The sequence below is a fragment of the Lissotriton vulgaris genome, chromosome 5 (assembly GCF_964263255.1).
Source record: "Lissotriton vulgaris chromosome 5, aLisVul1.2, whole genome shotgun sequence".
In the NCBI taxonomy this organism is placed as follows: Eukaryota; Metazoa; Chordata; class Amphibia; order Caudata; family Salamandridae; genus Lissotriton; species Lissotriton vulgaris.
This window is the reverse complement of record NC_141693.1, coordinates 1,914,485,565-1,914,498,002: the sequence shown is the minus strand read 5'-3', so window position 1 is coordinate 1,914,498,002 and position 12,438 is coordinate 1,914,485,565. Positions and strand designations below refer to the sequence as shown.

Below are 12,438 nucleotides of genomic sequence, written 5' to 3'. Positions count from 1 at the left end.
AGTTTAGTCACACGCGACTAGATGGGGCGACCTTGGACACTGATGCACAGTTTCACAGGTTGAATTACTTATTCCTTAAAAATTCTTATTATATGCAACATTATGTTTTGATGTTGGAAAACACATATTCTTATCCCACCCACTTATTTATTATCTTTCGTGATGAAATGCAGTGTTTAAATTAAAAAAAATGAAAAGCCCACCCCACCCCAGTTAACTGAGGTTGGCATGTAACACAACTTCGTTAACTCTGATTTTAATACACAAAGTCGGATGTCTCTGCCTGCCATCTGTCTACTAAGTTCTCTCCACAAGGGGCCATGTTAGTGTTGCATTTTGAATTCCCCCTAGTGCTTCCCCACTGATATCTGCACTTTAGAGGCCCACATGGCCTCATAAGGTCCTGTAAAATCAGAAGGACCAACACCCCCAAGGGTCACTTTTCTTAGAGAGAGAGTGCTGGGATGGTGCTCTTGGAACACTTTTCAGTCAACTATTCAACAGCACATCTCCGGGTTTGTGAATAAACATTATATACAGTTTCAGAGGTGTAAACTAGCTGAATTCAGGAGGGTGTTTTTTCAAGGTTTTTCATTAAACAGTCATGAGAATGCTGGAATTTGTATTTTGATTTTACCAGTATGAGTCAATAAGTCCCAACATATGTTCTGAAATTGGATGAACTAAATAAAAAGTCTAATGACGTAAGGGTACAAAAATTTGGAGTTCACAGTCCATCCCCTCATTATCCTTAAACTTTACCCATCTCTTGAACCTAAAAACACCTCACACTTCTAAACACCACTCATCCGTGTACACAAAAAATCTCTCATCACCCCTACACTCAATCCATCCCTGAACCCAATGCCCAAACTTCAAGTATTGCTGACCCAAAAACCCCTCATCACCCTAAACATTACCAATCACTAACCCCAAAATCCCACAGTAGTCATAAACTCCACTGAAGTTTAACATAATTTTGGATTTCCTTAAAATTGATTTTCCATGATTTCGTTTCCACCGATATGGTTTCTTAGTTTTTGTTTTCCATTAATTTCACCACATCAGTAAATATGTATGGTAGGGGCGCCTAGGTGACGGTATGGATATCTCACATCACTCTGAGGGTTTATCATCCTGTGTGGTTCCAATGACATAGGCAAATACTTTTGATATAGGCACTATATATACTGCTATCCAGGATTGTTCCACTTTTGAATGTTTAGGTTTATTTAGGGAGTACATGAAACAATCCTGCAATTCCTGTCTTTCCCTTTCTAGGATTATGGAGACCACGAAGGCAGCATTATGTAAAGGTCCCACTGTCCCTGCTTGGGCCTTGATGCATCATTCAAAAAGGTGCGTTGAGGGCAAAAAAGGACAGTCCGCCCATTACATATAATATGCTGCCCCTAGGGCAAACACAAACTCTTGGCTGACTTGGGGTAGCACATTTGTGAAATGTGGACCGGCTATTTATAGCAGCCACTCCTTGATTCACTTTGCAGGTGGCATGCAGCATGCGGCCAACATTTCAAAGGCGGGCCAGAGGTCTCCCTTCTGGCTGTTGTAGTTAGTGATAGCACACACCTACAGAGAAATGTCTGGAGGGGTCAATGGGAACCCTCTACCCCATGTATTGTTAGTTTTTGGAGGGTGGGGCGCACAGACTGTGCCCCAACACTTTGTGGCAAGCAGCCATTTCACCTTCTAACAACCTCTTTTTAAGCATTCATAAATTGGTGCATAAGCAGAGGAAAGGTGCTCCCCTCATTTGCATGGGGCTACACCCCTGTGCAAATATAGGCATGCCCCATTATTATTATTATTATTATATTTCTTATATAGCGCAGAATCGACCCCCGAAGGGGTATCTCCGTGCTTGCCTTGGGAACCCGTCCTGGTTTTTCCCTGTGAGATAGCCCCTACAGGGCATCCCCAAGGTGAAAGCCAGGCATCCCGACGCGGGGGGCCGTTGTGGAGATTAAGCAAGCTTAATGCCCAGAGTTGAGAGTGTGAACCCATGATTAGGTCAGGCACCGAAGCGAGAATTATCGAGTCCATGGACATTTGAGCTCAACACCCTGCCGCGTCGGGAATCGAACCCTGGTCGCGGGTCTGACCTCTGCTTCAGGGTCTGCCTGCTCTAACCAGTGAGCCACACTTCTCCACTAGCATATGGCTGGTTCCATATATGCGCTGGTGCTATTTGTATTAAAGAAATTGCAGCACAAGCATCAGCGATCGCTTCTGTAATACCAAAGTGCCCTGGGTGCAAGGAAATCTTGCACAAGTTCCTATGGCCCTCCTGGGGCATGTTAGGTAATGCACCCCACATTAGTTAGGTCAACTCTCTGTGACAGTGTCAAATGAGTGTTAACACTTCCTCGCAACTTTCTTTGACCCAATATGATTTAGACACTCTATTATGGCCGTGTGTGCGTTATCTGCATTGTCATTGCCCTTCCTTTGGCTCTCAATTTCTGGAAACCTCCATCCAGGGTTAAGAGTTTTTTGACTGTCAATAAGAAAGATTTTTACTCACTTGCCCAGGTTTTAATGTATGTCCACTCTGAAAGTAAGAAGAAAATGGAGGAAAGGTAAAATCAAATCAAACAACAAATAGGTTACACTAAACGATTTGTAAATATTTATTAAACTTACCTCGGTCTGTAGGAAAAGTGGCTGTATAAAAAAAAAAGAATTCATACATTAAATCTCAAATCATATCAGTTCATTCTTCCTTGTCTTATATGAATTAAAATAATCTTCTACCTCCATGTAATCCCACCCTTCCCTCCACCTGTTACCACTCATCCTATTATTCTATGTACCCCTCATTCCCCTGTCCTTTCCACCCCAGCACCCAACTATCTGACCAGTGAGCAGCATCCAGGGGTGATGTACCAGATAATTTCCAGGGGGAAGACGCATCCCGGACGTTATTCCAACTCCAAACTTCGCAATACAAGGTGAGAAGTAGGTACCACAGGAATAAGATACACTATTCTGGAATTCAATACTGTATTTGTGGGGCAGGTAGGTTAATATCCACTTATGCTATTAGTTTATAAATTATGTGATTTCCATATATTCTCTTGCAATGACTAATCCTACTGTTTCTTGTTATGAGATGATATTCCATGTTAGGCTATCAGTTTCATACCTCTTGTTACTCATCAGATAACTGTGACAGAAGTTTTGTCTCATATTAACAGGTGAGATTCATTTCAACACTTTAAGAAGACAAATTATCTAAAATGGAGGCCTCTTTCTCACTTGAGTTTTTTCTCACCAGCTTCTTTGTTTGATTTCCAGGTAGATTGTCCCCTCTCCTATTGCATTATAATTCAAGCTCCTCTTTGTCCTTTTCTCTGGCATTAAATCCTCCACATATTTTCTAACTTTCCCCACAAACTGTTCCACATTGCCTCTTTGGGCTGTGACAAGTGAATAGAAGAACTAAACTAAAAACAATCAATCTTCAGCTAAGCAGGGAAGCATGGAAGTGATTGCAGGTCAGCCATGCAGCCTTGGCAAGTGGGCACTCCACAAATAATATAAATCCCAAAGAGGGTGTGTGAGGGAATGGAGTGTATTATATTGTGTGGTTCTGCAGCCTCACAATGTAATACACTTACCAACCCCTTTAAGAACCGAATGTTATGACTGTTAAACCCTCAGCTCAACCCTTGGTAGTTGTGGCACTGAGCTGCGACGGCTTACCCCCAGGAATAAGTATATAGCATTTGTACAGCAACAAAACCATTGACGAAGAAATCAACACGACACTTAAGAAATACAACAACAAGTTATAAAAATAGACTATTTTTTAAAGAATTTAGACACTAGCAAAAAATAAAAGACCCATCACAGGGTCCTGGAGATATGGATTGTACAAGAAATAATAAATCAAATAATTTTCACTCAACTGCGAACAAGCCTTGGCAAATTTGATGAATTTGACACTTAGAAACTTTTTCCAAGAAAACTTGGGTAGGTGTATTAGTGGTCGGGTTGAAGCACGTGGGGCAGCCAACTTCTGCAATGATCTAGTCAGGGGACCAGCAAGGTCCTTAGAAACAATTAACTTCACAGAAGAAGCAGTCCTGGAGCAGTTGCAGATACTTTATTTGCGTTGCAATGGATTCCTTAGAAGTGGTCCTGGTGGAAGGGATGAAGGATGCTGAAGATGCTCCAATGAGGCTCTGGACGCGACCCCATCAACAGGGGTCTTCATTTAGGGATTTACTTAGTCGCAGAAATGGTGAGGGGGTCCTGGTTGCAGGGTTGGTGTCCCACAAGTTCCTCTCGGGTCGAACTACCAGTCTCCCGGTGTCGTGGTCTCAGTCCAATCTTTCCTGGGTCGATAACTCGGCTTCTGTGGGTCCTAGCAACTCTCTGAAAAGCACTCAGGGGCTCAGTGAACTCAAGTGCAACTCTGCGTCAGGTCTTTGTCCTCGGTGCTGCACAGTGGTGGTGGTAGCAACTTGGGCTACCAACTGGCCCCAGAAAGCTTCTTCAGCTGTTGTGCCGCTGTGCTGTGAACAGAAGGCCAGTCAGCTGGCCCTTTGAGTTCTGGAGAACCTGACCTTATGGGCCAGGCGGCGCAGTGCATGCCTGAGATCTCCGAGTTCACCTGCTTTGGCAGACAGAGACACGTGACACTCTGTTAGGCGTAGAAAAGCAGATTTATTAGCTGCAGCTAAGCACAGTGGTCCTGTAAGTACACCAACTGGTAGGTTATCGGGAGACTGCCACTTCATTCTGTGGCTCACAATCTATTATACTATACAGGTTTACAATGTCAACTCCCAAAACATACAAAACTGACAAATAGGAATAGTTTGAAAACAAGCTATCGAATGTCTAAAAGACACCCTCCTTTCAGACCCTGTGTGCTCTCCTCCCCTCAAGTTAATCAACACTAGTGCCCGTAATTCAATTTGCAGGTGGTAGAACATGTCTGAATGCTTCAAAGGACAGTATATGTAACAGGAGAATACACGAAGAGAATAGCGAAGGCCAGTTAAACAAGATAGAGACAAGAAGAATGGTGGGACCCAAACAGTGGAGTAAGACATGGATTAATCAGTCTAGACATGGATTTGCAAAACTCGGGAAACCCTGACATCGGTTTCATAAACATGGGCAGGAGTTACTCTTTAACGGGAAGGACACGTAGCAGCTGAAAAAGCAAAAAGGTCGCGTTCACCACGTCCGCCGTGCTGCCTGAGTGAGGCAACACAAAATGGCGGGTAAATACAAAATGGCGGCTAGATACGAAGCGAAGTCGAAAACCACGTAACCTCAGACCCTCCTTTTGCCATACTCAGGCAAAGCACAAAAGACTCATGTTAGTCTGAGTCGATATCAATGGTCATGAGTTCATTTAGGTGTTGCTGCAACATCATTCTAATGTTCTCTGTTTCCTGTGTTACTGGTTTAGAAACACACACAGTGGCACAAAGTCCGCAAATAGCTGGACCACACTGTAAACAAAGACAACAAGAAAAGATGATTGCTAGTACCGCTCCAAGGAAAGTTAACACTTTCCATCCCAATGTGGACAGTAGTCCCCAAAACCATCCCATCACAGACCGATCTCCAGTGTCCTGATGAATGGACTCGGAGATGACATGTAGCTTAGAGATGGCTTGGTATACTATAGGGGCATTATCCGGAACGTAAACGCAGCAACTGGACCCAATCAGTTTACAGACTCCTCCTCTATCCGCCAGGACAATGTCTAGAAGCATTCGGTTCTGCAAAGTCATAAGGCGATCCGGCTGAAGTTCAGCTGTCAGATTATTCAATGCTCCAGAAGTTACATTTATGGTAGCATCGACCACACGAACTAGGTGTCTGATGTTTCTACTATTTGCCATTGGATCCCAAAAAGGAAGAAACCCTTACAGAAAATCTCCTCCCGCTTGTCCGGCTGTGTCTTCCGCATCAATAACCCCTCTACCAAATCTCTTTCTATGGTGATCTGCAGGAGCAGTATATGTCGGAGGAAGAAGAAAAGCTATATAACATGTTCCTGAAAAATGTGTGGGAAGCCATGTATAAGCTTTGTCATTGCAGATAAAATATGTACCTTGAGATGGCACTAACGGTGAAGAAGTCAAGGGTGTATAGTCATATATGTGAGAACAATTATTTCTCTCTTGCTTAATTTTGGTATTCTGGCCATTTATTTGTAAACACAGATTACCGCTCTGGGGTAAAACCCAAATTGGTGCAAATCTCTTCTGTTTAACCTTGTCAGTAAGACTAGTGACATACCGAGCCACATTCCATCCATCGTATGCTCTCTTCTCATCCTTTGGAATTTTAATAATATCAGCGATTTTTGCCATAGTCACTATTCCCTTTATCAGAGAGCTATGACTGAAATCCACTCCACTATTATAGGACCCACCAGGAGGATATCGGAGTAGGTTCTGGTATGCATTAGGAAACATAGCCAGATAAGCCCAAGCAGACCCTTCATACGTAAATGGAAGGACTAAATACGGCATCCCTCTCTCCGTGTTGTGTGGTATGAGCCCACAAACCCAACAATCAGTGGTATTAAAAACCAATTGATGTTGATGTAACAGTTGAATAAATGAATATTGAAATATTCCATTCTTCTCATCTGCTCATGGTCTGGGAGTGCGTAAAATTTATGTCGAGAAATAGTAGTAGAGGAAATCAAAGAAGTAGAAGTAGGAACAGGTGTCGGCTGCATACTGTGTACGATCCATCCTACACATGCTAATAAACTGCATAAACATACTGAAATACATAATGCTACGCCACAACGACTGAATAATAATTTCTTATAATGATTTCTCTTCATTATCTTAACATCATTCTCTTTTCCTGCGCTATCCATTACTCTAAAGGCATTGCTCACGATAATCTTCCTTAATCACTTGGCTGTGATTGTTAGCCGTCCTATGACACTGCAAGTCCTGTTGACCTAGTCACTATTCAGGTCACAGCCTAAGACTCCTACCGTGACCCTCCAACTTGATGGATAATGGAAAAGGAATGTTTTCTCTTTTTAACAAAGACAAAATTATAAAACACAAAATTTGTAATTGTCTTTAGGCAACCTTTCTCTCAGGTTGTATCGTCTCTTGCCAGGTATCGTCTGGTCCTTGAATAAAGTCTCTGGATCCGACGTGTTTAGTCGTAGGTGTGGAGGTACAGCTTCCTGTAAAACGTCGTTGTCCTCTTTCTCAGAACTAGTCCAATCCTTCACATTCACTGTCACCAACGCCTTCTCGGACCCACTGGTCATAAGGTAGAGGCAATGGTACCCTTTTGCAGTGCACGCCGTGAATCCAGTTTCTTTTACCGATGACTTTCAATGCTGTATGGGTCGTGAGTAGAACTTGTCTCGGCGGCCCCCAACGAGGTTCCAGATTCTTTTTCCTCTGGAAATTTTTCAGACACACCCAGTCTCCAGGTTGGATGGAGTGTCCAGGATCTGAGGAGGCCTCCGGCAAAGCTTTTTGGACCTGTTGACTAATAACACGCAATTTAGTGGTGAGGTCGTGCAAATAATCAACCAACAATGGATACGGAATGTCTGAGTACTTTTTAGGGCGAGGGACTACCCAGACATTGGCTGGGCGTCCGAAAACAATCTCATATGGGCTAAGCCCCAAATAAGAATGGACAATCGTTCTTGTTGAGAGAAGTGCTAAAGGCAAGGCATCAGGCCAGGAAAGGCCTGTACTGGTCTGGATCTTTGCTAACTTAAGTTTGAGAGTGCCATTGTAACACTCTACCAAACCCGCTGACTGAGGGTGGTTTGCAGCATGAAATTTCTGTCTAATTCCAAGACCCACACACACTTTCTGCATAATCTGACCTACAAATTCACTCCCATTGTCACTCCAGACAATGTGCGGCAAACCAAACCTCGGGAAGAATGCCTTCAGAAGGACTTCAGCAGTAGACATAGCAGTATTGTCCTTTAGGGGGTAAGCCTCTATCCATCTGGAAAAGGCGCAAACCACCACCAGGACATATTTAAGATTGTTGAAACGTTCCATATGGATGTAATCTATTTGCAGTACCTCAAAAGGATACGTAGGGGGAGCAAAGTGATCTGCTGGAGTTGGAGTTCTCTTTCCTGGATTATGCATCAAGCAAACAATACAATGCTTCACTACATTTTCTGCACATTTAGGAATATTTTCATTCTGCCATACTGGCATTTACATATACCCCTTGAATTAATATGGGCTGGTCCATGAGCCATAGTGACCACAGGTAATACATACGCATCTGGTAACAACCAACGCTGATGCTCTGACAATTCCGTCCAACATCCCATCGTATCCAACATTCCCGTACTTTCTTTCCACTTACTCAATTCTTTCTCAGTTGCTTCCATCTGAATCATTTTCACGCTTTCTACTGTGTCTTCACACATACCAGCATCTGGGACCCAATTTGCCGGTCCCGCAACATACATTCGACTTTCAACACTCTGTGCCGTTTCCTTCGCTATTTCATCCGCAAATGCATTTCCTCGACACACATCATCAATAATCTTTTTATGCGCACGACACTTCACAATCGCTATTTGAGTAGGCAAGGCAAGTAATTCAAGAAGGTCAGTCACCAACTGACCATGCTGTATTTTAGTGCCGTGGGAGGTAAAGAATCCTCTTTCTCTCCACAAACGGCCAAAGCTGTGGGCAACACCAAACGCGTATTGACTATCTGTGTAAACAGTCACTCTCTTTCCTTTCGCCAACACACATGCTCTCGTCAACGCAATCAACTCTGCAGCTTGCGCTGAATGCTATGAAATGCGTGCAGTTTCCACTATCGTATGTAGAGTTGTAAAAGCATAAGCTGCTGTCGTCAATCAATCAATCAATCAATGACATTTATAGAGCGCGCTACATACCCGTAGGGTCTCAAGGCGCTCGTCTCGCCATTAGGAAGCTTGAAGCAAGAACCATCTACCCACAGGATCCCGTCCGGATCCGTAAGTGGTGTATCTTTCAAATCAATTCGACGTTTAGTTTCTTCTTCCGTATGAAGAAAACAATCATGCTGATCTTGTACACTTTTCTCATCCAAAATAGGCAACAATGTTGCTGGATTCAGAACATTACATCTCCTGATATGTATGTGACTAGCTAAAAGCGTCAACTCATATCCAGACAAACGGGCACTCATTAAGTGCTGGGTTTTTGTCCTGTTCAAGAGAGTATCTACTGCGTGTGGCACCATAACATTAAGAGTATGATCCAACACCAATCCAGCAGATTGACGAATAGAAATTGCTGCTGCCGCTGTTGCTCTAAGACAACTGGGTAATGCTTTGGCAACTGGATCTAATGTAGCCGAGAAATAGACACATGGCCTTCGTTTACCTCCAAACTATTGGGTCAAGACTGATAATGCACAACCTTCTCTTTAATGAATATAGAGTGTAAAAGGTTTACTGTAATCTGGAGTACCCAACACTGGAGCCGAACACAAAGCAGCACGTAAGTCAGAAAAACTCTTTTGACATTCATCAGTCCAAGGAAAAGGTTGGGGCGTATCTTTCAGAGTGAGTGCCAACAAGGGTTTAGCTAGTGAGGAAAAGTTCGGAATCCACTGCCTACAATAAGAGGTAATGCCTAAGAAAGTGCGCACCTCTCTTTGTGTGGATGGTACAGACATTTGCCCAATTGCTTGGATACGTTCTGGGGTCAATCGCCTTCCCTCCTTCGACAAGAGATGACCTAAATAGGTAACATCTTGGCAGCAATATTGTAACATAGAAAGCGATACTTTGTGATGTAAATCAGACAAATGTCGCATAAGTGACACAGTCGCATTCTTACAGACATCTTCCGAATCGGCAGCCATTAACAAATCATTCACATATTGGATAAGAGTAGCACCTGATGGCAAAGCAAAAGTGTCAAGCTGAGACTTCAAAGCTTGACTATAGATGGAGGGGCTTTCACAATAGCCTGGAGGTGCACGCTTAAATCGGAAACTTTGGCCTCCAAGAGAGAAACCAAAAAGATCCCTACTCTCCTCAGCAATGGGAATGCTAAAGAAAGCATTTTTGAGATCAATAACCGAAAACCAAGCTGCCGAAGCAGGAATCATAGTAAGCAAAGCAGTAATATCTGGAACAACAGGAAACTGAGGGACAACAATCTTGTTGACCTCTCGGAGGTCTATCACTAATGATACACAGGTGGCTGAGAAGGATCAGTACGCTTTAAAACAGGCAGAACAGGACTGTTACAAACATTTCCTCTGGTCTCCCTGACCACACCCTTCTGAACCAAGTCATGAACAATAGCCAATAAAGCTCTCTCACCATCGTTAGAGATTTTATATTGCGGAATGCGTGATAACTGACCATCAGGCTTCACAGTAATCACGTAAGGTGGAATTTGAAGCAAACCAACATCATTCGGACCCGTAGCCCAAAGCGTAGCAGGAAGCGAACGCAGTTCGAGTGGCAGTTGGTCTTTAGATACGTACATCGGAGAAGTCAATTTAGCACCTAAAGTAAGATGTACACCCGAGGGTGAACAATACAATGTGGCATGCAGACATTTCAATAAGTCCAAACCCAACAAATTCTCTTCGCAACCCGTCGTCAAAAGAAGTGGAGCTTCTAAATCGTACGGACCAATGGAAATAGGCAAAGGACAAGAAACAGGGTTGCGAACCGGGGCGCCAGAGAATCCTACAGAAACATTTGTTAAGCCAGACAAAGGTGCCCAAGGGAGTTTGGAATGCATAATAGAACTTCTCATTGCACCAGTTTCCAAAAGAAATGGTTTCGTAACACCCAATGCTACAACATTAACATAAGGTCCGTCCTGATCCACAGGAACTGATACGACTCCCTTACTCTGTCTATGGCTGTCCTAGCAAGTGAGAAAATCAGCATTCTCACCATCTGTGCAATAATCGTCACTGTAATATTGTGCAGACTGAGAATTCCGCTGGTTAAAATAATTTGCAGAGTCCTGAGGGGGTGAGGGATGTCGTTCCTGAGATGACGCACCACGCCCTCTACCTCTGGACACTAACCGAGAATCTCCACGACCCCGTGGCTGTGATCCGCCATAACGCTGCAACAGAATCGGACAACTATTCTTAAAATGACCTTCCTCTTTACAATAGGCACATTGATTAGGACCCAACGGAAATCGCGGAGCTGGAGATTCAGGTTTATTCAACAGCTTCTGGAACTGTGGGGGCTGTTGAAATTGGGGCTGAGTAGAACAAGGAGGATAAGCCTGTTGCAGAAGAACCTTCGTTTTTAATTCTTTAGTTTTCTTCTCCGCTTTTTCCTTATCCCTATTCTCATAATATTGAGCAGTAGCTAATATCTGGGCAGTTGAAGAAACAGCCCATGCACTCTCAGATTGTTTCAATTTATGAGATAATTCTGGAAGTAAATTAAAAACGAATTTATCTACAAATAATCGCTGTCCACCTTCTGTACTCATATCTTGACCACTATGGCCGATGAAAGTCTCTTCGAAACGAGTAAAGAAATCAGAGACGCTTTCATCAATCTTTTGTTTTCACGCTGCTAGCTTATCCCGGTTAACACGTACAGCAGGCAACATCGTTTTCATGAGATCTATTATTCTACCGGGCAACTCCGTAATCAGATCGTCAGGTTTGGCACCATCTACTTGTCCTGCATCCGCGGCTGCAATAGCAGCCCAATTACCACCTAAAGCTTGATCATGGTCTTGTCTACGAATTTTAGCCCATAAAGCTTGTGGGACTACATTTCCCATAAGTAAATCAATGTCTGCCAAATTCATAATACATGCATTAACAGTCTGAGACAATTCTTTATAATACCCAACAGGATTCTTACGAGGGTCCGGTAAGGACTGCTTAAGTGCCAACACTTCTGATCTTTTCCATGGATCATGAACCCATATACGCTGAAAATGAGCGGGGATAGCTGCAACATAACTGCCTGTGGAACCGCATCCCTCCATATCGGAGGAACCTCTCGCATAGGATATTGTGCCATTTTAAGACGAACCGCAGGATCAGGCTCAAGGGAAAAAAGAAGATTGGAAAGTAACAAGCTTCTGAACAGCAGATTCTACATCTGGACCCACAATAAGTCCCTTATCAAATTGATCCCGTGTTTCAAATAACTCCTGAGGAGGTGAATCCAAATCCATATCTTCCCACCCTTTGATAAGAGTGTTGCACATGATAATAAAGACATACCTCTGCGTAGGCGCATTCCATTGCAGAAAGGTGTCTAGAATATCACGCACACTATACTGTAAAATACTCGTGATCCAATTACGAGCAAGAGAATCTAACTTAGTCCGTTCTTCTTCCAAATCTGGAATCTGGCTACGAGATTGTCTTCGAGATGAAGCAGGAGAAAAGAAAAGAGATCCAAGAAAAGGTGACAAAAGG

At 43.3% G+C, this 12,438-nt stretch overlaps 1 protein-coding gene across 2 annotated transcripts in view; it reads right to left on the bottom strand.

The window, feature by feature from the left end:
• LOC147717709 (E3 ubiquitin-protein ligase TRIM39-like) overlaps nucleotides 1-12,438 on the bottom strand; it is a 141,163-nt gene that overhangs the window by 40,192 nt on the left and 88,533 nt on the right. For both annotated transcript variants that reach the window (XM_086924493.1, XM_086924492.1), the window contains exons 8-9: nucleotides 2,665-2,685; nucleotides 2,546-2,572 (exon numbers count right to left, since the gene is read on the bottom strand). In XM_086924493.1, coding sequence (XP_086780619.1) covers nucleotides 2,546-2,572; nucleotides 2,665-2,685 — 48 coding nt within the window. The remainder of the gene's footprint in view (nucleotides 1-2,545; nucleotides 2,573-2,664; nucleotides 2,686-12,438) is intronic.